We start from the raw sequence: 27,754 nt of genomic DNA, 5'->3' as shown, positions 1-27,754 counted from the left end.
GAGATTTTTTGTGCTCCCTCTTCCACGTGGACTGCACATACATGAGTATTTTTTTTTTTTTGATTAACATTATACCGTGTATCATTGTATGAGAAACCTGCCTGTGAACAAAATGCTTATTTTGTTGTTTCCGTGTTCTAGTTTCAGCAATTTCGGGACCCACACACACACACAGGCCCTGCCTGTTTTCCAGGAGCCAGGTGTCCCACTATACTTGTGATGGTTACACTCAGCCATTTAGTAGAACAATGAGGATATATTTTGATGATGGGATGCTGGCGTGAAAATATTTTTAGAACAGAAAAATTTAGCAGTCAATCTGGATTCTTGTGTGAACACACAGCTTTGGGATGAAATACAGCAGCTTTGCCTATCACACACAACACAGTCAACAATAAAATGATCAGATATGTGTCGACGTGCCTAATTATCTGCCAAATGTTATGAGTTTATATCCACTGAACAAAATATGAAACTTTTGTATGAGTATGTGTAGACACTTCACTTAAAGTTAAAGAAAGTGCATAGTCTGGTTTTATACAAATAACGTTGGAAACAGACGCAAAACAGTCAGTTTTTTGTATTATTCCTAATGGAAATAGGAAGTGAAAACACGCCAATCATAGTTGCAATTGTAGCAACAGGTGAGAATGTGCTCGCTGGTGTCACAGTCCTGCACTTCACATTCAGCATTCACCACAACCACCTCCTGATGACTGTGCCGCTATCAATGCCATAAGCCTCGTTCATTAAACCATTGTGTTTCCTGTCATCATATCCTCGCCACTAATTTTAACAGTCATCGCGACGTAATAATGATAAATACAAGTATCATATAAATATAATTTCCCGCCGACAAGGTTGTTGTCACAGCAGCTGCCAGACTCTGAGTAACTGCTGGTTTGACTGGACTGATGGTGATGTGAACACACACGGCCGTGATATCCAGTACACTCACAGGACTATTGCTGTGGCCCATATCTTTTAAATTCGGCAGGGACCAGGAGTATTTGCGGTGTGTGATGCTGACACTATGTAATACTGAACGGCGTCATACCATACTAGTGGTGGTTTACCTCTGAAAAGTGTCTCAGCTTTGTAAGCTGAGCACCATTATGTACAGTACATTGCACATACTGCAGCATAAACGAGCCGCAGTCACATTAAAAGCCTGTCATTACTGATCCTGCAGTGATACCTTTTTTCATTATTGTCGAGGTCAGCTTGTTTACTGTATTATAAGAGGTTTGATGGGGGGGGCGGGGTCGTGTCGTAGTAGTTACTGTCTTGTCTCGGTGGAGAGGCTGGCCAAGGTCATCCTTGGGGCTTGAGATGGGGGGAGATTGCTTCGAAGATCTGCTTCTGGTCGGCCATGTTCAGTAATTAGTTGGAGTGTGTGTGTGTGTGTGTGTGTGAAGTCCATGGTGTCTTCTGTTAACCGTTAAATGTTAAATGCACAGAATGTAATCATTGCCACTAGGAGTCTCTCGGTAAAAACACCTACTTTGATGATGTCGGAAAGCAGCGTGGGATCATGGGATTTGTTGTCTTGTTTGGTTCCCCCCGTTGTTTGCACTTCACAGGGAGAGCTTTGGTAGCAGGATGCACAGCGATGAGTCGTTGTGACGCATTAGTACACACAGTCAAATAAAAAATAATTTAGAAAAACAACACTCTGGCTAACTAGCAGAACTGTAAATGTCCTTCCTCATTGAATCTCCCTCCACCTGCCCGATAAATATACAATTCTACTGATTTAAAGATCGTTGGAAACATTTTGGCCAATTTAAGTGCTCAACAAAATAGATAACATTAGTCTTGTTGTTTTGGAGTGGCCATATTATGTCTTTAGATAATGAGATTATGTGTATTTTGGTGTGGGAAAAGTAGGAAGCCACCACTTGCAGAGTAATGAGTTCTGTAACTCCAGTGCTACTCTGATCCTTAATGAACAAAATACACTAACTAACTAGTGTTTTCAGAGCTAAATGGAAGAGCATTCTTTACGGACTAGGTTTGCTTGGCCTCGGTCCAAATTAGCATGTGTTTCTTGTGCTGAAGAGCAGACTAAAGGTGTAAAGCACTAACACAAGCAAGAACTAAGTGGCTGCCTGGCAGAGCAATTACAAATGCTGGCCATGCATGTATCCGCTAACATGCGAAGGCATACAGTACATATTTTCCCACCAGGGATTTATGCAATTCACACTGAGCTGCTGGCTGCTTCTCAATAGCCCTGTGTAATTAGTTAGGAGTCAAATAAATGCGTATTGTCCTGTTGATGCTGAGAAAGAAGGCAAGAGTTGTACACTGCTAATTACCAAAGCCATCAATGCTGTTTTCTTTCTGCATGTATTTACATGTGATTGATAGAAACATTTTGCATTCAAGTCATTTAAATCATTTGAGTCATTTATTTATTTTAGTAGCGATATATAGAAAGTCAGTACTCGGGAGGTTTTGGTTTGTGCAAAAACTATTGCATCTGTGTCTCCGGTTATAGACGAGATACAGCGAAACAAGCTCTTTTGGGTGAGCACATCATTTCAAAGGCCAAGGACAAGAAGGTCACACCAGGTAGTCATAAAGAGCACTCCATGTTTGGATGACCATGTGTTTTGGAAGGCTGCGGCTTTGACGTTAGTGTTTCCCACACACTGATTAATATGCAGCAGCAGCCAAATGATCCACATTTGCCATCATATATAGATGTTCTTATTGTGCTCGTGATTATGTGTAAAATCTTATTTCCATGCGGAAATAAGACAACAAACACAGTGCAGCACAATGTTTGGCTCAGCCCCTTTCACCCTGCTGTTTCTCGCTCACACTCTCTAACACAACGACAACACACCATCTGTGAACACCTCCTGGTCTCTTTGCACTTTGAATCCAAACATGATCTCGTGTAGGAGGAAGGAGTATTGTTGGCTTTTTCTTCCCCCTTCTGAGAAGATGGCTGACATTACTGCGAGTCAATACTTGACTGTCTACTGCAAGTAGATAATGTTAATTATCTAACCCAAGTCGTTGTGTTTGTTTTCCCTCAGTCCTTCAATGGACATATTTCCAAAGGTCTTATTCAGGGGAGGTGTACAAACAATGCAAAACAGAGTTCCCACAAACTTGAGAGCTACACCTGTCAAAGCAGAATAGTCGTTATTAGCTATCAAATGAATTAGTCTCAAATATCTCCCATGCTTCCGACAGTGTTGCTGTGGCAGCTGAAGCGTGAGTGGAAGGTCAGGAAGAGATAGCCTCAGCTAATGAAGAGAGCAAAGCAGGAGTGGAGAACAGCAGAAGCTACAGGTGGTATTGACAGCAAACAGAGATGGAGCTATTAATGTCGTTCAGTCACTTACGTGACACGCAAAGAACGATAAACAAACTCATAATGTTTCCTCCACTGCACTCGGAATCTCTGCACTGTGTCGGCTCATCTGTTGCTGGAGCTATGTAACAAGCAGCCCGTGTGCTGAGTGAGAGGGCGCTGAAATATTGGTGACAGTCCTGTGAGCTGTACTGGCTCACATCCTCTCAGGATGTTGCAATCACACACATTTATGCAAATTGAGCCATTTCCTGTGAACTCTGCACAGCCTTGGGAATCTTGTTCAATCAGCACAACTTTTCAGTGAATTTGAGCAGCCATCTTATTTATTTCTTCTTTTTGGGCAGTGGCATGGCAGTGTCCAAAGAAGGTGATTAAACCACATCGTACAACATGAAGACACAGCGAAGACACAGATGTGGGAGACTTCATTCAGTTGTTGTACACAACTGTGCAGTGTAGTTCCCTGATAGTCTGCGTAGAAGTGGTGACAAAATTGTTTAATATACAACGCAAACAAACACCACTGAAAGATGTGTGTTTGTATTTATATGTATATTAGGGATGTTCACTAACAATACGATACCGATATTGCAGCCTTGAGTATTGGCCGATACCGATATTGATCTGATACGATATCAGCACGAATCATAAATACTTTAATTACATATTTTGTAGTGGGGAATGTTAGAATAGGCTTGATCAAGTACAATTACTTAAACAGAGAACAATAATCAGTAATAGTAGGTATGAGAAAAACTGAACCATTTATTATTAACCAATGGGTGACATAAATTTTAACCTTCAACATAAGAATATTGGATTTTTTTGCCATGTTAATTTCATACAGTTTTTGGTTAATTTCATCAGGAGGAAAGTACCAAGTGCTAATGGGGGTGTTTTCAGAGCACCCGTGTTTCACAGGTAACAGCGTGTCTTCAGAGAACACCCCCCTTATTTTCACTATTTTGGATTAACCCAACCCACACAGGGTGTGCGACTCTTCCCACAGGTAAACCCAGACCGGCCCAGCATACGTACTTAGCTCCGTGTGTGGAGCTTCAGGACACATTTAAAACACAGAAAGCGCTTGGCATTGCTGGTTTTTAGGGTATAATTAACAAACGGAGGCTGTTGAAAGACGACAGTTGGCGCTGGTTTATGAAATAATGAGCTAGCATGGTGCTAATGGCTAACTAGCGCTCGCTGTGCGGCTTCGTAGCCTCTGATTTCAGAGGTGAAAGAAAAATGTTGTGGGTAACTGAGTAAATGGGTAACAACTATTCCCAAAAAAGACACAAATTCATACTGTATATTCTCCTCTACATATGCAGGTGACTGTGACGTGATAATGTTACGTGTTAAAAGGGGCAGATTATATTACCACAGGCAGAGCTGCTGCTGCTCCGGAGCACTGCTCAACAACGCAAAGCTATCTCTGCTCTCTGTGACACTTTGGCTCCTTTTCAAACTTGCCAGCATGCTCTTCTCTATCATCATGCTCATTATTTGATTGCGGAATTATTTAAGAGGAAAACTACGAGTAGAGAGAGAAAAATGTTGCGTCTAAGATTCATCACAAGAGACTCTGCTAATACTTAAAGCCATTAAGGGAAGTTGCTACTGCCTCAGCTCAGGCATTACTGACACACTGATGACCACGTTTTACCATAAATTAGGAAAATGAAAGTATTATTGTAAGGGAAAGAGTGAATCCTCATATATATATACACACGCGGTTTAAGAATTGTCCTCGGGTGATTGATTATCTATTACTTTCTTTTAGGATTCCATTATTCCACACAAGCTGGCAGTGGCTCCGATTAACATGATTATCATAATGAACATACTGTAGCTGCAGACATTCCTCCCCACAAGACTCTCATTTTCTATTAAATAGAGGTATTACTTTGGCACGACTGGTTCGTCCTCTCTCCTCAAAGTGGGCAAATAGCAGCAATTTTTAATCACCATGTCCTAAAAATCTAAAAGGATTGGCTTTGCGGCATCCAGACTCAAGTTTTCATTAAACCCACAGTGCAAAAGGTGATGAACATAATGAATAGAAATGTGCTACTCTCTCTGGAGTTAATGGTTGTAGAACTCAGAATGTAAGGTTTTGACCTAATGGTGTGTGAAGGACTAATGTCACCTTTGCTAGCATTATATTAGCACTGTCATTATAGCCACGTTCAGTGTGCGTCCGCGTTGTGTTCAGGAACAGCCTCAAGGATGGCTATTGATTTTGTCAATTCAGGATTAGAGTAACTGTGTGTTTTTTTCATCAGTGGAGGGACTGGTCACATTTGACCCTTGACCTGCTGTACCACACTTGTTTTTGCAATTATAACACTATAGAACATGAAATGAACTCATGTGAAACACGTTTTGGGCAAGTTTTCAAAAGTTAAACCGACAGTTATCCAATATCTTGAACTTTGGCAACTAAAACGTACATATAGGTTGGGGCTGCAATGATTATTTGATTATTCGATTATTAATCGATTACTATATTAATCATCAACTATTTTGAGTGTTTTTTTCAATAATTAAAGCAAGCTTTCTAATTTTTCAGCCTCTTAAATATGAATATTTCCTGGTGTCTTTGCTCCATTTGACAAAGAAATCATTAAAACTGAATATTGTTGGATTGTGGACAAAAAAAGACGTACAAGAATATCATCTTTTCCAGTTTTGGGAAACACAGATCAACATTTTTCAACATTTTCTGGTATTTTGCAGACCGTTGTACGTAGGAATTATGACTTATATTTACATCAAAAATATGTGCTCCTAATTGTAGTATAAATCACAGCTCTCTGGTACCTTGGATGTGTAGTCATCCAGTAGCTTCACTGATGTTTCCACTGGAAGTTTGCTTAGTGGTTAAAGTTTTGTACTTTTCAGTTTTATTCCAACATTGTTATATTGTATCTCAATTGTAATATTGATGTGTATGCTAATTTAAATTTTTACTGCCTAACCCTGTCTTTTTTAGCCCTTAACTCTAACCTCAGTAACCCTTGTATTGTAGCAGATTGCTGTTATTTATACGACTGCCAGGGGCGCCAATTTTTGATATTCAGGGGTTGAAAAAAACCAACAACCCATATTTATGTTCTAGTTGAAGGACTTTTTCATTTAATTCCTGTCTGTAGAGGCTGAGTTTTGAGGTAAAAAAAAACAAACAGAATGAAAGGGGTGGAGAAGCCAATTTTGAAGAGATGGTATACCTACCCCATCGAAATACCTGAGGCCACCATTACTATAAAACTGTAATTGTGCTGAAATGTGAGGCTGTGCTGACAAGTAATCCACAGAGGCCCAATAAACTGTGAAAACAGTAAGAATAAAGTGACATTGTTATTGTTCAAATAGATGGGGAATCATGTTAATGCTGTGTGATTTCCATGTGACGTGCAAACTTGCAAACAACAGTCCAGATGGGGAAAACAACAATAGTTAATTTGGCTTAAAATTAAATTACTATGAATCTGCTGAGATTTAGGAAGATTAAATAGTGGCACAATAATAATTATAATAAAGACAGTATGTTCGTGTTTTCACTGCAGCATGAACTTTCATTTGTAAATTCAGCCACCTCCAAATGTGTTATAGTGAACCTGCAGCAGCAACAGTAATGAATTAACAATATTTGCACTAGATGGAGATTTTTATTTTAATTAATAGTTCTGTTATTGCAAAGTGAGACATTGATAAATATTGATGTGGAATTTAAATGGTCCCTGCTTTGCCTGAATAAGCATCTCACTGTAGTTTTTTTTTTTTTAGGGGGACATCTGCCTTCCACTCAGGGTGTAATGATTCAACTGTTTTTTTCAAAAATGTGCTTGCCTATTTCATTTCTCGGCATTATTCATTTATCAAACCATTACTGGGACGGCACAGTTTTTATCTAAAATTATTGGAGATTTATGCATCAGGCATTATCTAATACACTGGGGAGCAACTACAGCATGCTTATCTGCTCTTATCTCTTTGTGTGTCTGTAAATCAGTGAATCCTTTTTTTCCACGTTTGTAACAATGATTTCTATTTTTACAGTATGTTACTTGACGGCCCCGACTGAACTGTGATCGTGTGAACTCACGATTCATTCAAATTTCGCTCCTGCTAGTTAAACGTAATTCATACGAACAAGGTTATCCCGTTCTGCGAAACACCATGAAATGCACTCATGAATCATGACTCGTGATATATAGTGAGGCTGGGCAGTGCAACAATAATTACAACAATGCTGTTTTCATCAAGAGCACTCTATCAACATGAAATATTGGACCTAATGTTCATGCATTGACTTGCACACTTTGAAATTATACCTCAGATTCATGAAATGCTTCTCTTTTTGTGTTGTTCTCTGTCCGTCAAGAAGTTCAAAACCCACAATGAATTGGTTTCCTTCTTTTTAACCCAGGAGCAAAAATCTGTGCTAATTATCGGACAATATGTCAGTATTTATTACCATTTATTCATTCATTCATCTTCTGCCGCTTTATCTTCCACAGATCGCCAGTCCATCACAGGGACACATAAGACAAACAACTGTCCACTCTCACACTCACACCTACGGTCAATTTAGAGGCAAGAGTGCTACTATCTACTATCTTCTGATATAACTTTTTTAAGGCCACACAGTTGGTGTAGAAGAAGAGGAACAAGGGCCTTTCTGCATCGTGCATGTTCTCCCCGTGTGTGCGTGGGTTTCTCCGGGTATTCCAGTTTCCTCCCACAGTCCAAAAACATGCAGATTTGGGGATTAGGCAAATTGGACACTCTAAATTGACCTTGAGTGTTAGAGTGGATGGTTGTTTGTCTCTATATGTAGCCCTGCGATGGATTGGCGAACTGTTCCGGGTGTGACCCCCACGTATCGCTCCTATGTCAGCTGAGATTGGCACAGCTCCCCCCCGTGACCCCTCATGTGGTGGATAAAGTGGTAGAAAATGGATGGACTCATTTTTTATTCGAAACATGATTTCCTGTATGGCCCAGCCCTATGGTATCTAATGTATTACATTTTACAAGTGTTGCTTCTGAAGGCCCCTGTCTAATCTCTCATCACCTTAAATGGTCTTCCTGGACTTGTACTTATGGGCGAACAGCATGTCTGTCGGAGGACGTGTTAAATGGAGAAAAGTGCAACATCCTGCGCACATTCAGACTTTGAGAGATGGCCCACCTTCGCATAGTAGTGTGCGACTTGACGGAGAGATTGCGAGGGCCTCAGCCGTTGAGGGACCATCTGTGTACTCCTGCATGACAGATCAGAGCCACTGAATATTCATGGCCCATCCTCCCCCCTTATCACATTAGATTAGAACACATGTGGCGAGACAGCATGGGAAAAGGCTGACATCACTGTTATGTTGTCACAGACCCTTACAGTTGTGTGTTAAATAGCACATCAATAGCACATAGCCAAAGTGACGTGTGCTGCAGTATGGCACTGGTTTGAAAGTTCTCTATGTTAGGGTCCATATATATACCTATATATATATATATATATACATGTAGTTCTTCTGGACAAGATTAAATCCTTAAAATATAATATAATTTATATTAAAAAAATATTTAAAACCACGTGCTGTGCACTCTATAATATATTTTCATATTTGCACTTTGAAAGGTGCACTTTCCACACCTCTCTATAGATATATGAGAAGAAAAAAAAACCTCTAGGCACGAGGCTGCCAGTTTGCTCATGTATGAAATATGAACTCTCCGAGACAAGGTCACTTATATTTGACTTACCTAAATGTGGCATAAAAATAGTGTGAATCAATGGGGCCTGAAGAGCTAGCCAAGGAATATTCATTAAAGAAAAAAGATCTCCTATCACCATTTTACAGCAATGAAATTCTTGGGAGGAGAAACTAATGTGAGCCATTATAGTGTCAATACAGAGGCACAGCTACTTGTCCACATATCGCGAGTGTAAATCACCGCAGGATGATGGCACCTTTTGAGGCCGCCACATTAATTGCAGCGTCTCGTACTTTTACAAAGTAGAAAATGGATGCGGTGAATAAGTGATACCTCTAGTCAAAGTGGCCCAAGTGTGCTGGCATGTGACTTCTTATGGGTGGTGGAACTCAGGGGATTGTTACGGATTCCATCACGTGGGTGATAAATCTTCCCGTTAAGTGGCTGCAACGGCACACTGGTAATTGATATCTGTGTAGTTAAGGTGGAGATGTGACACATTTACAGTGGTGGTGCGGTGGTCAGCTGTGCTTTATGTGCTCTTGTGGCGGCCACATGAATGAGGGTCGCCCATGTGCCTCATGAATCCTTAAACAGCCGCTCCGTGCTGGCAGGGAGGGCAGTTTGTTATAGGACTCCACCAGTGCGGCTGCCGAGCCGTTGTGGCGAGCATCTGTTTTGTGTAAAGAACAATGCTGTGATGCATTTGCATATGCATATGCATAGGTTCTTCTGCCGCCCATAAAAGAGGTCATATAGTACATCAGCACTTTGAGGAAGCACTGAAACATACTGAGGAAAAAATGTTTCTACCCGCAAAAGAGAAAGAAAAGAAAAGAAAATTATAACGATGATGGAATATGCAATTCTTTTCAATTTCTTTTTTGTTTCTGATGTTAGCCCTTTAACACCTCGGCATCAAAATGTCCGCCTGGACTTGTTTGCTTATTTTAACCATAAAAGGGCAATTTTTACAGAATAGCTTTCAATATCTGACAGTTATTCACAATTTACTGCATGTTAAAATAGTGTATTAACAATTTAAAATGCAGAAAATGAACACTGCAGTTGTACAAATTTGAAATTTGAACAGTATGAAACATATTTTAAATAACATTTGTTTGAGTCTTTGTCTCATTGTCCAAAAAAATGGAAACTTTTCCAACTCTCTCCTCTCTGGTGACAAAGATGCTGATTCGCTGGCTTCCTGCAACGGCATGAGTGAAATTACATGTTGACTTTGATGTGCAACTTCTGAGCTTCTAGAAACTGCTGGAATTTGTCCGATTGCACAAACCGTCGCTGTATTACAGTAATGCAACGTGTCTTCTTGTGATACGCTGGTGTTAAAGGGTTAAAGCTACTCTGCCTTGCCAAGAAGTATTGTAAAAGGAATACTTCACCGATTTGCATTTAGCTTTGTATTACTAGAATAGGGGTAGTAATTACAAAAAATTGTACTTCCCAAAGGTAGGGAAGTACAATTTGAAGCAAGATATTTCTCGACTCAGGGGAAACTGAGGTTGGGAAGCACAATTCTTCACTATTCTAATAATACAAAGCTAAATGCAAATTGGTGAAGTATTCCTTTAAGGAACATGGCGACAATTATACGTCAGTAAAAGCAATACTTTCCAATGTTTTGACACCTTTGTTTCTCTGTTTCAGGTGCACATGAGGTGGTGATCAGATGTCCTCTAAATCACATACAGTGTATCGGCACAAAAAAATGCATTCATTTCAACAAACTCTGCAACGGGGCTCGAGACTGTGAGGATGGCTATGATGAAGGAGTTCACTGTAGAGGTAAGAGATAATGATGTTTCCATACCCTTATTCCTTTCACCTTGGGTTTTAGAATCCATAATCTAATAAACACTCTGATTATCATAGCAAGCAATTACATCGGCTCATGTTTGCATCAGGATTGTTTTAATTTATTTAACCGATTGAATCTGAATTGTATTTTTAAAATATAGCTGTGGATGTTTGACATTTTGTCTGCTGTTAATGTGATTTGCATAAAAACAGATTTATTTACATATATGTTATTACAAAATTCAATTACACTTTCAGCAGAGGTGCGTTTTTGTGTAGCAGTAGTAGATTTGCGTGTCCACAGACAAAGCACGCTTTTTAATCGGTTCATTTTGTACATCTAAATTCGCCCTTGTTGTGCTTCATTTCAAGTAACGAATGAAGTTATGACACGGTGGCTTAACCTGGCACTCAGTTTCCTGGTTCCACTGGTTGCCAAGGTTACATCTCATCATCTTTCCTGTCCAGTCGGGCAACAGAGGCAGCAGAACAAAAGGCGTTGTTGTGTTGTTGTCACATTCTTAGCAACTGCAGCGTGCTGCTATGAACACCTGGTTTCTGTGATAAGGCGGCCTGCGCCTCGTGATTGTTATAGACTTGGCACAACGCTGGGCCCTGTCTGACGGAGACCGCGACCTTATTTGACCTGTAAGACACGCTGGGCTTTGTCTCTATGTGAGTGCTGTATGTGCAAGGAAACGGTAGCCTCTGATCCAAAGCTGTGAAGAGTCCAAAGGCATATTTTGTCGGCAGAGAACAGAAAACTGTTACTCCAGTGTTTCTCCCCCCCCCCCCCCCCCCCACACACACACACACACACACTAATGCTTGCACTGGAGGTGGAGCGCCTGCTGTGAGAATAGAGCTGAATCGATATTGACTGATGTGCAAAAGCGTTGTAGGGATGTACTGTACAGTGAAGAAGTTTTGGTTTAAAAGTTACTGTGGATGTTTCTAAAGCACATACAGGATAAATTGTTTGCACGGCCTGCTGTAGAGCCACATATAAGTAGACTCGGGGAGTCATGGACTACATGGAGCGGCATTACGCAATTAGGATACAAGAAAGGTTCGCATGACAAGTGCATATCCTAGGCTTCGATTCATAACTCTGCTTTCCTCTTTCCCACTTTGCATCACCCCCGGCGGCAGCTATAGGGTCTGCGGAGGGCGTGTGTTCTAAGACATTTAAGAGCATTTTCCATGTGTCTTTTAAAGAAGCACATTTTATTTTCGGTTTGTAAAGTGTGCTACGGTGTTCAAAGTCATGCGTAGTGCCCTATTATTGGATGACTATAGGATACTGTCTGAATTTGTTCAATGAAAAGCAAGATTTTCCTTTAAAATACACAGAGCAAAGGACACATTTTTGTTTCCCCACTTCATTTTCTAAGGTCACATTGTTTTGTTGTGTACACTGAAGGAAAAGTAGTCATATTTCTTTTCTCTGGTCTTTATTTTACATTTGTATTGAGATAATATAAAGGTACGGAAAAACGGAAAGTAATCAAGTTACATTATTAGCTGTATCGGAACACATTTTTAAAGTGACCCTCCCAACCCTGCGTATGGGCTTTGGAGAGCAGAACTCTGCTTCCTGAATAGTTTCTCAGCACATTTGCAGGGTGATCGTCATGGTTAATATCCAAATGTCTGTTCATCCAACTGAACGAAAATAACTGAATAAGAGGTCGGCATTCATGGTTCAAATACAGACTGCAATCATGTTTGGATTAATGAAAATGCAAAATGCCACCCGGGAGAAATGCTACATTGGCAGATTTGTGCATGGACTAAAACGTGTCCCATTATTTGAGTTACTCTGCAAAAGTGTGTCAACGCGGGGAGCAAAATGGCAGGTAATCCTCCAGCGCTGGCAGAACATGGTGATAAAAAGTGGAATTATCAGTATTACTTCATGAAAATGACTCCTTACACTTTCTGAATTTTGACGACAAAGATTTCCTGGAATAGTTTTACTTGCAAGTCAAGAGTAAAATGATCATTATTGTTATTAATGTTGTTATTATTAAAAATAAGTAAAGTGCACATCATCTGCCTCCATCTCGCTCTGTCCCTCGTGTCGCCTTCTGTTACGCCAAATGTCCTCATGTCCTCCTTTACAACATGCATTATTCACTTAGCACTCAGTTTTATAAATAATCTCACTTCTCATTACCACTCCATATTATATATATTATTGTCCTGGTCAGAATGTTATATAGACAGAATGTGAGGACAGCAATTCCTTTATTCAAAGTGAATAAAGGAATTGTACTAATGTTAATGAATGTACATACACCTACACGTCACCGTTCAACTGCTCCTATTTAAGGTGACCTTTGTGACTTAAATTCTCATAATCCAGCTAACCTCTTATGGTACAGCCATAATGTAAATTCAATCTAATTTTTATTGCACATTATCTCATACTTTCACCAAAAAAACAGTGTGGTTAAATTCCTTAAGACACATTTTGGATTTGTAATCATGCTTTTTCGTTTTATGTCCAAAAATGCAGTCGCCGTGGCTTTTGTGTGCACTGCACTTCCCGTTGAGACATTGTGGGTTCTCTTAAATAACCCTGTGACATTTTATTATTATTATTTTTTATATATTTTTTGTTTTTACCACTGATTCATTTCCGTTGGCTTCTCTTCAATGTCTGGCCTTTTACGTTATTGCTCTGGGTTTCACTGTGAGCTCAACAGTCCTAATCTAGTGAATAGTAGACATCCCTTTTTTTTTTTTGTCTTTTCTTGTCTGTCTGAAGTCGTCCCATACATCTCTTGCGCGGGGATGGGTAACGTGGCACCTTAGATGCCTCTGAACGACACTGATGTGTAAGTATCTGTGATCAGAATGCCAACAATCCTTCTTGTAATGCAACGCGTTCGTCGGCTGCCTTGAAAGCCTCCTCCTCTCTCAGAGGACAAATTAATCTCATCATTTATTTTTCCTACATTCACTTCATATTAATGGACTGCAATGCTGCGGTGTGGGCCCTAACCCTCTTGTTTGATTTCACTCGTTGAGCACACGTTGAACACTTAATGCTTCACAGGACTAACTCAACTCACTAGGAAGCAGCAGAAATCGAGGTCACCAAAGAGAAGTTTTCGGCAACCAGCTGGGTCTCTTGTAAAACTTTCCCCCCTCCCCTCCCCTTCCTGTCCACCTCTTATGAATATACATGCAGAACTCCCTGAGAGGACTCGATATGAAGGTGCCCTGATGGAAAATCACCAAACTCTTTTCGTTCACCTTCAGGAGACTTGCTCATTCTAAATCACAAGCTCTCGGGCTACGCGGTGGAATCTCTGAAGTCTCTGCTGCTCGCACTGAATAAGATAATGTCATAATTAACTAAACACAATTTAGCTTCTGACCTCATATTTTAAAGTCGCTCGTGGAAACTTTGTGTAAATACTTAACGCTCATGGCCTTATGGCACTAGGTCTCCTAGATTTTCAAAATAAAAGCTTAGTTCTGATGCTAATCCTATCACCAGTCCATCACAGGGCCACATATAGAGACAAACAACATATTCAGGAAGTGATTCTGATTAATTGTCACAGGCAACATCTTTAGCTTTACCGCTAAAGATCGCACGAAAAAACCTCTTTAAGCAGTGAACATTTGATAGATATTTACAGAAACCGAAAAAATCAATATTAGCAATGTCAGAGTCACGGCCTTGACGACTCACAGACCGGCCACTTCTTTAAGGTATCATGTGGACCTCGTATTTCATGTGTCACCATCTGCTTCAAAGTTTTGACGTTGTGTGCACTCTGAAAGTTTCTTCTGCATAGTTGTAACAAGGGTGATTTTCAAGTTACTGTTGCCTTTCTATCATTTCAAACCAGCGTGGTCATTCTCCTCTGACCTCTGGCATTAACGAGGCATTTTTTCGCCCAGAGAACTGCAGCTCACTGGACAGTTTCTCTTTTTCCGACTCATCCTCTATAATATACCTTTGAGATGGTTGTGTGTGTGTGTGTGTGTGTGTGTGAAAATCCCAGTAGATCAGCAGTTTCTGAAGTACTACCAGTGTGTCTCGCACCAACGGAGCATGGACCCGTGCCGAAATGTATTTCATAAAATCGGGTGACATATTAAATTGGCTCTGCAGTGCATACATTATGACGTTCTATAAAGGCTTTTTTCCACATTAGTTCTACTTATTATGTTTCTTTTTTTTTTTTTTACATGGTGACACAAGTATAGCATAGCTGATAGTTTACTGTGCAACACAAAGCGGAAATACAGCCGAGTTTGTGTGAATTTTCGGGAAAGAAAATGCAATATTAGCTTTACGACTCGTACAGGTGATTAAATATCATCGCTGAGCTGAGTTTTTATGGCAATGTGGTTAACAATACAGTGCTTTGTCCATTCATGTGGCATGTGTGTGTCCTTCTGGAAGCACACGAGGGCTCAGTTCAACCACCAACTTGGTTTTTCATGTAAAGAAAAGAAGAATGAGCTATATTGACTATTAAGTTGATGTAAAAATAATGTTTAGATGCACATGAACTGGGGTGTAAGGGGTTGTTGTTATGATTGGTGAGTACCACTGGGCCCAATCGAAATTGTAGGGGAAACACTCGTAAATATGTCTTTACAAAAGTGATAAATAGAAAGACTCTTGGAAAACCAGCTGATAGGAGCATTACCATTATCTGACATCAAACACCAAGCACAAATCCAGAGAGTTGTTGATTTATCCACACGGAAACAGATCGAAACATAAACTGTCTTTTTCTTTGTTGTTTTGAAAAAGTCGAAAATGACACAAAACACTATATAGTACCATATGCCAGGCCTATAAGTGACGTTATACACATTACAATGTACTGTATATAATCACAGAGACGGAGTGAACCAAGCCAGGGGAAAGAAAGGGAAATAAAAGAAGAAAAGAAAAGTTATCATAAAGCAAACAGACCAAGCAACAGTGTTGCCAACTTAGTGACTATGTCGCTATATTGAGCGACTTTACAGACCCCCGGCAGCTTTTGTTTTTCCAAAAAGCGCAGAGCGACAAAATCTAGCGACTTTCAGGCATAAACCTAACTACTTTCCAAGAGGGAAATCTCCAGTTCTGTCGCACGAGTGAACTTCATCCAGCCGTATTTACTGCAGGCGGAGAGTCAGTCTGACTGTAGACACACAGAGAGAGAGAGAGAGAGAGAATCACTGTGACCACACAGACGACACAAAGTCACAGATGAGAGCGAGCTGTGGATGTGCAGTGCGACTGACCGCGTGCAGAACCATCACTAATCTGCATTGTTCACTCAAGTACAAATGGAGTCTGCGAAAATGTTTTACGCGTCATTTTCCTCCCGGTAAACTTCAACAACTCACTCACATGTCACTGAGAGGACGTGTTCTAGCGATAGTGTCTTTTGAGGGCTGACTTTAGTCACTTTTCAATGAAAGTAGTTGGCAACACTGCCGAACAATCTCCACACACAAGAGAAGAAAGATAAAGACAGGGAATGCCAGCGCAAGAGAGGTTGGACTATGACATTGTTGTTTTCGAAAATGCAAGGGCGGCGTTTTGAGATTTTCCCACTCTGGGACCCGTTTTCCAAAAAAAAGAAATTTCTGGTCTTCCAAAATTTTAGTGTGAATGGAATGGCAATACGATAAAAAAAAAAAAAAAAAAATGAATATTCACCTACACTCATTTCCATGTGGACAGGCCCTAAGTATGGTTCTCAAGGGGTGTTATAAAAATTTAATTATAGGTCCAAATGTCAACCTATTTTGTTCTCCCATTCCCATTCTCCCATTTTAGTCTTTAGTACCTCTTGCCATCGTGTTTGAGAGTGAATGGCTATGTCCGGCCGTGTAATGATGGTGCATTTATAGTTGTGCCTCTCGTCAGGATAATAATTCTGCAGATAAAGGAATCTGAATGAAACCAATTTTTTTAATGACAGTGAAGTGCCCTCTTATTCTCTCACTTTTACCTTCTCCTAACTTGAACTAACATGCATGTCCTTCCTTACTGTAAGTCTGAGTGAACCAAAGTACAAGAAACGTAGACAAATATTAAAAGTGCAGACACACCGTTCGGATGTTTTGCCTCCACTGACATTTAGACAGCGCAATCATAACCACACTGGTATTTGTATTCCTTGCTATGCACCACTCACAAATGCATTCATCATTTATAACCTCATTTCATAATAGCTCCTAATTGCTTGACATTTAAAGCAAAACCAGTCCATTTGTTGATGCTGCTTGGAAGCGAAAGATAGAAAAAAAAATACAATTGACATAAACTCCATTGATATAATTCATGCTCCCTAACTCTCCTAACCTTAAAAATGAGGCCTGTAAAACAAGTGCTCGTCGACAGCTGGAGAAGACTGACACAATACTGTTCTCTCACATACTGCATTTTCCAAAGCCCCACTATAGTGTTCTGTTTAAGCTTTTAAAACATGTGCTTAGTCTCTCATTGCCAATGAAAGAGCCGCTTCACTGCTCACAATACAAGCATGGCTTCCACAGCTTTTGCTCGCTCTCCCTATTCCATTTCATCCCACTGTAAGCTCTGATTCGGAGTTTCCACCCCCCAGGAAGGAAGTTCGGTCGTCTCAGATCTTTTATTTTCTCCTGTTTTGCTAAAACTTTCAAGCATTTTGTCTTTGGGAAAAATGTATTAACCATGTAATATCGACTCTTTGCCTACAAGAGATTTAATTGGTGGGCATGTCTTTCTATATTTCTGAGAAGAAAGATGAAGATGTGGATTTTAATCCAGTCTGTGCCAAGGATTAAGGCATCAACACATACAGTATGAGGACACATAAAAGTGATGTTCCGACTGTTTCTCCCACCTGGTACACGCATGCAAATGAAGGTCCACTTAGTTATGGTATTAGTTATGACAGTAGTCGGGTTTCTGTTACTCCTAGAAATGTGCAAAACCTAAATAACGCAGTAAAAAAACGTGTTCCAAAACCGTGGAAATGCAAAATACGTGGAGTCTCGAGTCAAAACGAGTTGTTTTGTGTTTTCAAAACAAAAAAGGGAGGCAGACATTTTCCCTCTCCATATCCCTTCAAAGGTTAACGATGCCACTTACCTGTGATTATTAAGTGAAAGCCTCCCGTGAAGTCTGATTACATCATTATACAAGAAGGCTCTTGTGTATTATGATGGGGGTGATCTGCATAATAATGCAGGACAAGGCGGAGAATTCCAATACAAGACAAAGAAAGATTGTATCTTAGCGTTCCATTGAACCTTGCAGAGGCCCAATTCACTTTTGAGGCATTTGATTGAAACTTAATACAATCTCTTAGTGTCTTCCACAACTACAAATAACGTCTTTTGGAACAACTTTCCAATTCTATCGATGTAAGAGTTCCTTAAACCGTGTTGAACGGCAAACACAACACAAATCCTCTTGTGTTTTTGGTTGCCCCACTTCATGTTGCAGTAAATACCATTTTCCTGGTCCCACCTGGTTCACCGGTGTCTCATGCATTTGCATCTGGTCTGCCTCAGTCATATACTGTACATCAGGTAATCACTAATTGCATCCTAATGACATTTCAGTCATTGTGAGACTTTTTCTTTGTTGCTCTGCCAGTTGGCGATAAAATACACTCGACCTCCAAAAGGAATTTGAGCGCGTAATGTCCACCATTCAGTCAGGCCGATCCGGCATGATGTGCATGAACTGCTCGTCCTCTATGGACATATCTAATTTCTGTTTATTCATTTCCATCCATTTGTTGTTTTATTGTTTTATGCACTCGTCCATGTAGAACAGTGGAATTCAATGAGTGTGATTGTGTTTGCTTGTGCAACCACAGTAATTAAGAAGCCCATTAACCGCGCATTATAGCTTTGTTTCAACAACACATTGAGCATCACCTCTACTGTTAATCACCTTCCAGAGCACCATTATTTTAGGTGCCTCACTTCCAATCAGAAGGCCAATACTGCCATTGTTGTGACTCACTTTATCCTCTTCTAATATAGAGTGATTTCTTTAGATAGTCACATGTAATTTGTTTCTTTGAATTCTTTGTATTCTTGGTGAAGGCTACTGGCTTTGCAGTTCAATTATCTTTGTCCTGGCTTGCCACCTCTAGTCCAAACATCCTGTAGTGGATAATAGTTATATTCTTTCGCCATAGGGTTTTCATAAAGGATACTGGCTTACATGAACTCGGCATTTAGTTGACTTTGAAGACGCTCTATAAAGGGCGGGAGAACTTCCTGCATCTAGGCAACCATATGCCTTTATAATCGTGTTACCTTTTGACAGCTTGACCTGAACTACACAATTGGTAGTGATGTTATCTCTGTGCCCATTATGGGAAGGTTGCTCTAAGGAGACTCGTGAAGTATTTACTTGTGCCTCCTAATTGCTCCAGTGAAAGGGCTTCTCGGGGGCTTCAAGAGCTTTACTCTCCTTGGTATACAAGGTAGTTCGGTTTGGATGTTTCACTGAACAAACAAAAAGATTGCAGCCTCCACCTTAAGGTTCTCTACCAAAATGTTATAATTTAAAGTTGGCCGAACTGGTTGTGTGATTGAAAGAGGTGCAAAGTTGTCTTCCTCAAAATGTTGTGTCGTGTTTGCAGCTCGCAGTTTGTCAAATTGCTCATCAGCTTGTGTTTGCATCCATATACATGGGTTTTCAGAAGTCGCATCCGTCGCAGGAGAATCTCCGCACACCTCCAGTTTTATTCCACACGGACTGTATGTGCCATCTGTGCAATAATCTCTGTAGCGCAACACTTTTCAGTCCAGAAGGTTGTCTATTTTGGTCAAAAGAGACAACAAAGACGAGGGAAAACTGAGGAAACTTGCTTGAGATTATATGAGGAGGTCCGCCTGTGCCCACACGAGTACAAATCAGCGCTATAAGACAGGGAGAAATAAACACACTGAGGACAAACTCCCGGACGTGATCGCCGATCTGCACTGAAGTCATCGGCGAAACGTCCTCAAAACATAATGACATATTAAATAAATAATAGATTTCACAGGGAACACGTGCAGCAGATTGAAGTGATTAGACGCGCTCGGTAAAATATTCACATGACCACGTCGTGACACAGTTTGTCAAAGGCTATGTGTTCGCCCTCTGTGCAGTCCTCCTCCAAATGTTATTGAGTCAGATAATGCGCCGGTGCGAGGTTTAAAATTAAAGTTGCCCTGTTTCTCTCAGTTCGTCTTCTTCGGCAAACACGCACCATGATTGCGTACAAATAGTCTGATAATAAAAATCATACAGATAAAGGTTGTGCAGTGGCTTATATTTCCCTCTGAGTAAATCACACCCTCTCCCCACCTTCTGCCTCTGAACAATATTCAATTCTCTCACTTGATTAGCTTTTCATGAAAACATCTCAAACGCACGTTGAAGGAGCTCATAAGTGATGCTCCTCTTACAAAAATCATTAGCCATTAACACAGCCCGGTATTTCTTTTTCTTTGTCTTTTTGAGTGAATTGAAAACTATCACAAACTGTCACATATTAACATATTTATTACATTTCTGCCTCTCAAAGTGTCTCTTTAGTAGAGGAGACAAGGTTGTCATTTGCTCTAATTTCAAATATCGTTTGAGTTTATACATAATTCCGAGTGTTTGTCTCTATGTATTAACCGTACCTTGAATTCTGCGTTAATGTCCTTGCTTTTGCTGTTGAATTTCCAAGTGTTGTTTTCGTGGTAACACTCAGTTTTTGATTGACTGCCAGGCCCCACTGCCTACAAACAGACACACAAACAACACAAACACAAACAACAGCAGACACTGGCAATCAATATTGCATGCATCTTACTTTGTTGTTTCAGCCGGGCGAGATATTGTCACTCATATCATTACTTCCCCTAATATGAGGAAGCAATCTGGTATTACAGCAGATTTCCTTCCTCAGGAGTGGTTAGAATTAAAATTTTATTGTTTGTCGGAAGATTTCTACACCCACTCCCATGATATTTCTGCCAGTATTTAAGGGCATGTCAGAATCCTGGCAGTGCACCAGTTCCCAAATCCCTCTGCAAATTGTGCTTTGAGGGATTATCAACATTTACTGTCACGTTTGAGCCCCATTTGAGCTCCAGGATTACATTTTTTTTTGAAAAGTACATGTATATGCACATGTAGCGCTCAATTTCTTGGGGAAAATTATACCTTCTAGACCATCCGGACAGCGCCGTGTCACATCAAAGCTGACATACTTAAGCTTCTCAGATAACTATCTGAAGACATAAAAAAAAAAAAACGTGTCATTGCAATCATAGCACATCTTATAGAAAGAAGATTTCCCTGTGCACTCTTCTTGAATGTTTGAACTCCAGAGAATACATGACCCAATTTCACTGTTGTGAAATCCATCTAGTCTGCCATGCCACCCAGAGAATACCAACCACAGCTAAGACTTGGAGAATGGGTTAAGATCCTAATTTATGGGTGGGATTTCCACTTATTAAAGGTCCCTGTGTCAGCCATGGATCTAACTTCTGTGGCGGGTTTGCGTCTTAATTTTCTCCCACATCAAATAGGAGTGCCAAAAAAGGGTTTTTGGGAAAGGCTTTACATACACAGACAAAGGCTATAGCCATCCCTAAATTAGGCCAGATGGGGCAATCTAACCGTCAGCCTTGGGTTAATCTGTTCTTGTCCAGACTTCTTGTTTGTTTTGGCATTCATTTTCACCATTCATTCCCTGCCATCTGTTTGGCTGACCGTGTAAGGTCTGAGAAACTTCTGCTACGCTGTTGCTCTAGATGTGTGTCTTCTTGTCCGCTCTGCCGTTTCGAATGTTACTTTCCACAAATTCGTTTATCTTGTTTTTAATTACAACTCACAGCCTAACCTCGGGGGAACTATCTGTGACTACTGACTGCAGAATGTGTTCATAGATATGTTTGCTCCCATGGAAACCTATAGCGCTCTTTGACTCGCAGCACACATGTCACTTAACCTCATCGAACAGCAGTGACCTCAAACAAGAGCCTTTGGCAGTTATGAATGAGATTTGTGCAAAGTCCAAAAATGACGGACTATCTTTCTCCTCACAGGACTAATTCAAACATCTCCTGCAAAGTGTGTTCAGGTTAGTTCACGATACGATCCGTGAATGGCAACCCCAGAAAGCATTTTAAAGTTGATTTAGATCATATGACTGGGTTTCCTGTGATTCTTTTTTTTGATTCAAACAGTTGCAAGGAAATACTGTATGTTATCTGTTTTACCCATAAAGACAATACCAAAAGTAGCAGGATATCACAAAAGTGCAGAACATGGAATAGAAACGGTCTCTTCTAATTCAATGAATTGAATTTCCCTCTGAATTTCGACTGCATGGGAAACTAGAAAATGTGTTCAGTGCAGCACAGGCTTTTTGTAAGTTTGTGAGCAAAATGTATTTTAATTTTAATTTGTTGTGTTTGTATTGTCAACAAGCTGTGGATAATCAGCATGACTTCAGGATGTTCAGGATCCCCCATTAGCCAGTGGACGAGTAAACACTACAGCTATGGCAATCATTTAGAAAAGAGAATATAAGAAAATAAAAAATAGAGAGAGAGAAAAGAATATCATTACCATGAGTACACATAGTAGTGACAATGCCTCTTTTCTTGTTGACACTGAAAGCTAAAATCTCTTAGCACAGCCATTATCCCTGCAGGAAGTGGAAGCAGGGTGTTGTGCCATATTTAATGGTAGGGTATCGAGATACTTCTCTACTATCAGTACATGGAGAAACATGCGACCACAGTTGGAAGTGGAATGATACTGCAAATTAGCCTCAAACCGGGAGTCACCCCCTGGTGAAAACGGACAGCTTTTACTGACGAAATACACATCAAAACAAACATATTTTTTAATTTCAATAGGTTTTCTTGTCACACGAACATTTTGTCACACCAAAAAAAGAATGGCCTGACTCGTTCTGTATATGCTACATTTGCACAGTGTGCATTGAATTGCACAGCGAGCTTGACCTCTTAGCATGTGTTCATTGAAGTACATCATACGCTCTGACATATTCATTTACAGATCCCTGATAGAATTTGAGGGAATCCTAACTTTCTCAAAACCCTCAGAAGAGACAGCTTCAAATCCAGGCGCTATGTGAAAACAGATGGAGTTCTCTTTTTTTTTTTGACTTTCTGTTGATACGTCTGATTATAGCAGATTATACTGCTGTAGACTGCAAATTAGCACAGCGCTTTCTCTCCTGAATATGAATCTCCCTCTATAGACTGCATATTTCAGTGTGTCAAACACTTTAAATCTGAGTTTTCGACATTCTGAGAATTGTATTGGATGACTAGGTTTACTGTTTAATGTGTTTGTTTCTGCATGCGCAACAATTGTTCTATGAGAGGTAGTTAATTGAACAAAATGACAACTGTGCTTCTAGGCTGTGTGCTATAAAAAGCTTGTGTAAAATTTTCTCAGAGAATTGCTTGTCACGAAAAAAAAACATAGCTCCATGCATGCCCTGCTCTATTGACTCATGTGCCTGGTCATCTAGTGTCTAGTTTATTTTATTTAAACCCCGCCTTAAAATACTTGACCAGCCAACATTTGAAATTAGGAGACGATATGACAATTTCATGTACCTTGACCACAATATATTATATTATCATGATAATTATTTTTAAATAGTTAAAAACAACAACATCAATAAGTTGTGTGACACTGAGTGTATAACGACATATTTGTGTATGCGCACTTTGCATCACAGTGTTTTTTCTAAATAAAACTTTTTGTTTTTCTTAATTTTAAATTGTTAATACACTATTTTAACATGCAGTAAATTGTAAATATCTGCCAGATATTGAAGGTTATTCTGGAAAAATTGGCAAAATGGTTAAAATAAGCAAAACAATTTTTGAGGCTTAGGTGTTAAAGGGTTAAAGTGAATAACAACAATGCTAAGTATCATAACTATTAATTAAACAACGAGGGATATTAAATAGTCATTTGTTGTTGCTGTGGTTGATTAATTCGTTCAATGAATAAATCAATCAATAAATGTTTAATTATGTACAGTATATACATTTCATTATTAAGAGTGCACTGGAATCATAATCAGAAAAGCTCAGTACAATAAAACCAGTGGAGTATTCTGTGAGACGGCACGTAATAGCTCTTTCTTACTGCTGCGATTGGTTGAATGCGGCAAAAAACTCACTTCCAGGCAAGCTCAGCGTCTCCGGGAGTCAATGGAGCAGTGGGAGGACGCTGGGCTAAAACCAAAAAACAGGTTGATGTTGCCATTAATGTTTGAAGAAACACAAGTAAACTGCATTTGGGTCCGTTCAATCAGTGCACAGCGTCATTACGTAAGTGACATAATGATAAACGCCAACATTAGTATGAACTAAACAACAAATGCGGTGTGAAACATTTGACTGTGATGCTGGTTAATTTCCTTTACCTGGAGTTTGGTGAATAAATGGGAGGCGATTTCCTGTGGCAGGTTCTACAGGTGGGGCATCCCGTTCTATTTTCATCCTTCAGTTTGAGACTTGAGTATTTCCACACATCTGACTGAACTGTTTTCCGAGGATAAAGTGAGTATCTCAAGCCTTCAGCTGTGTTGACAGCAGTTTGAATGACTGGAAGGATGCAGACTCCCGTTATGGAGTCTTCAAAATAACTGTATGTGAGTGAGCGAGACGGCCATTTCTAGTCGCTCGCATGAAATGATGGGGATTATCCCCATTTAGGATTACCCCCGATGATGGAAACGAACCTTGAGCAATACACCTGCGTAGCAGTCTTCCATCTGATATAAATCACTCAATTAGGTTTGTATAGCACTTAACAACTTAGAAGGCAAAACAGATTTTCTTTACAGAATAAAAGCAACAGAAATAACACCTCACCTACCGTCCGTGCAAGCACGGAGCAAAGCAAATTACAGGAACTGAAGGAACACTATCCTAATGTAAAGACATCACTTAATGCGGTGCATCACTACACATCACCGTTACACATGCTCGGGCTCTTTTTCTCCCTCCTCTTCCTATCAAAAGCTTGCAGTCTCTGTATTAAAAGTCAAGTGTCGTTCACAATAACCCACATATTTATTCCAAGTTAGCAGAGAAGAGGTACATAAAAGCCAGGCAGTCAGGAACTCATTTCACACAGCCATTGTTTTTCTTGAATTTGATTGACATACAGTGTATTCCGAGTGTATGGCAGACAGAATGGGGCAGAGAAAGTCTGTTTAAACTCAACCATTCAAATGCTAATGTTTCAAAAAAGATGGGAGTCAGTGACAATGTATGGTGTGCGGTTCTTTGTAGCCGGGAGTAATTGTGGTTATTCTCAATCTGTGCCGGGTATGATGGGCCGATTACATTTGCCATTTTGTCATTTCCCTCCAGAGATTTAATCAGTCAAATTTGCCCGGAAAGATGCCCCGAAGTCCACTCCAATGCCTGCCACAATCTCTCACGCTCATATAACCCTCAAACGTCCAAAACACGTCGTTCTGTGAATTTGTTTAACGCGTTTGTTGTTTATATTCATCTAAAATGCGGTTTGTAATCAAAACTGTATCAAGTGACCGTTGTGATATTTAGCTCACTGACATAGCCAGTAATATCTGAGCAACTCTCATTTTAGCTGATTTTTATAATTGTAGAATGGTTAAAAAAAATAAATGTAACACAAATCCTGCTTTCTTATTGAAAGATCAACCTTTAGGCTGAACTGCTGTCTGATCTGTTACTAATTAACCCATATAATTTAATTACTGGCTAAATATAAGTCACTGAAAAGAAGCTGATAATGCAGCTCCAAATGGATGCGGTTGTGTTATGTTATGTCACATTCATTACTACATAGAAAATGTGAATCGGCAGACTGTACGTTTCATTCTCAGAGGGTAAAAATTGTTTAATTGAGCTGAAGATGCATTTTGAAATTGTGGATAAAGCTAGAAAATGACAATCGGATTTTTTCCTTTGTGTTCACATGTGCATTAAAACCCTTGTTCAGTGTTTTTGTATCAAACAAAAGCTGGAAATGAAGTCTCCAACAGCATCTTGCAATTTCTCCAGTTTCTTGTTTCTTGTTAACATCATCATTTCAAGAAGGCCCCTGCTAACATTTCTGAATTGTGCGGTGGTTTAAAAACTCAATTTCCTGCGAAGATTAGCCTTGTTTTCAAGTGGTTAGTTGAGGTATGTCTCAGGTGGAGGAAAAATGACTTTGTTTGTGAAAATCTCTCCAGGCTACAGAGTGAGAAAGTTTCTGTTTCTCCCCACAGTTTGGACTTGTGTCCACACGTGTGTTCAAACGTAGAATAAAGAGCAAATGCTTGTGTATTTATAGTTTTGCAAAACACAAAACCGATGGTCACAATTTCCTGATGCTGATGATTAACTACAGAATTATTTACTGTGTAAAACTTTATTGAGCCACAATCATTTTCACATTTTCCATGACCCAGGGAGGAGAACTATTAAATATCAAAGCGTATCCTCTCTATTCATTGAAGACCAAAGGCCACTTAATACATCTACTGTATGTCTGCTTGTTGTCCATTAGCGTAAATAAAATGCCCCTGATATGAAAACCCTCTCTCAGTCATTGTATAAACAGTTGTATAAACAGTTCCTCATATGCCACTTTTTAAGGCTGTTTGTGTTTTTTTTTTAAAACATCAATAATAATCATTTGTATGCACTTAAGTGTATCTTAGGTTTTCATAGTTTTGGGAACTATTGATATGTTGTTGTAAAACGTTATAAAAAGCACCGTTACAGCTACTTCCGGCTCTTTATACCAGGCAAGAAATTTACTGGGGCCCATTGGACGGCAGCAATTTTGACAAAGTCATTGGAGGAAAGTGCAAATGATCACTTTAATGATGATGGAGTTCCATTTAACTGACTCTGTGTCACTGCAACAAGGGCAGGGTCGAAAATGAAAAGGTCACCTATGCTGCGAAAAAATTAAAAGGGCACTTACTGCGCACCGGTGGGACGGACGCCACTCGTGCGCTTAAGGCAGGCACGTGTCCAAAGTGTGACCAGGGGCCAAAGACAGCCCGGCCCTGTGGACTTTCACACATTATTGTTTAATTAAGTTCAAGTTGCGTTTGTAGCAATGTCACCTTTTAAAGTGCTGTGTCTTATGCAAAAAAAAAAGTCTTGGTATGTCATTGATTTTGGATATCCTTATATTGTCACTACAAATAAAGTTGTAACTCTATTGTAGGTCATCGTGATTCTGTTTTACTTTTTTACCCGATGCAAGAAGCCGCTGGCCCCCACATATTTTTCCTTGACCTAGTTTAAGACAGCTCTTTAGCGTATGGGTAGTTTTTTTTATTGTCCATTTGTCCATGACTGCCATGCAAAGGGGCCTGTGTGGTTGTTCTTTGTTGATGGATGTCTCGAGCTCCAGTTTGCTTGTCACAAGCTGCATTCTTGTTTCTCTTCACTATAAAACTTTTTTTTTTATGATTATCAGTTGACACATTGCGCTACGACCAGCGTTCACTGAGATTTACAGCATATATTGCTCTCCAAACAATTCAGCCACTCCATCCATCTTAATGTGTCAGTGAGCTCGCGAGTAGTGGTTGTGATACTGTAATGAAAAAAACAACTTCTGAAAATGCACTGTTTAAAAAGCGTCCGTCGATATCGCGTCATCCTGAAAAATCAAACCCGGTGCCTGAGATTTAATTCAGAAGGCAATGATAGTGGAAGGTTGTCATTCAGCTCCCACTGTGCTGTTCAATTTAAATACACCCTGTCAAGAAATGATTTTGAATGCAGCAGCATTTTTGTAACTTTTTAAGCTGATGCTAAATATTTATATTGCGGCTTTTTCTTTGTGCCATTTATTCTGCT

The 27,754-nt window shown here is 39.9% G+C and overlaps 1 protein-coding gene across 7 annotated transcripts in view; it reads left to right on the top strand.

Moving 5' to 3' along the window:
- Nucleotides 1–27,754, top strand: part of lrp1bb (low density lipoprotein receptor-related protein 1Bb) — a 230,466-nt gene that overhangs the window by 71,061 nt on the left and 131,651 nt on the right. For all 7 annotated transcript variants that reach the window (XM_058616557.1, XM_058616592.1, XM_058616582.1 and 4 more), the window contains one exon: nt 10,724–10,861. In XM_058616557.1, the coding sequence (XP_058472540.1) occupies nt 10,724–10,861 (138 nt within the window). The remainder of the gene's footprint in view (nt 1–10,723; nt 10,862–27,754) is intronic.

This window comes from Solea solea, chromosome 2 (assembly GCF_958295425.1).
Source record: "Solea solea chromosome 2, fSolSol10.1, whole genome shotgun sequence".
Lineage (NCBI taxonomy): Eukaryota > Metazoa > Chordata > Actinopteri > Pleuronectiformes > Soleidae > Solea > Solea solea.
This window is presented reverse-complemented; position numbering and strand designations above follow the sequence as displayed.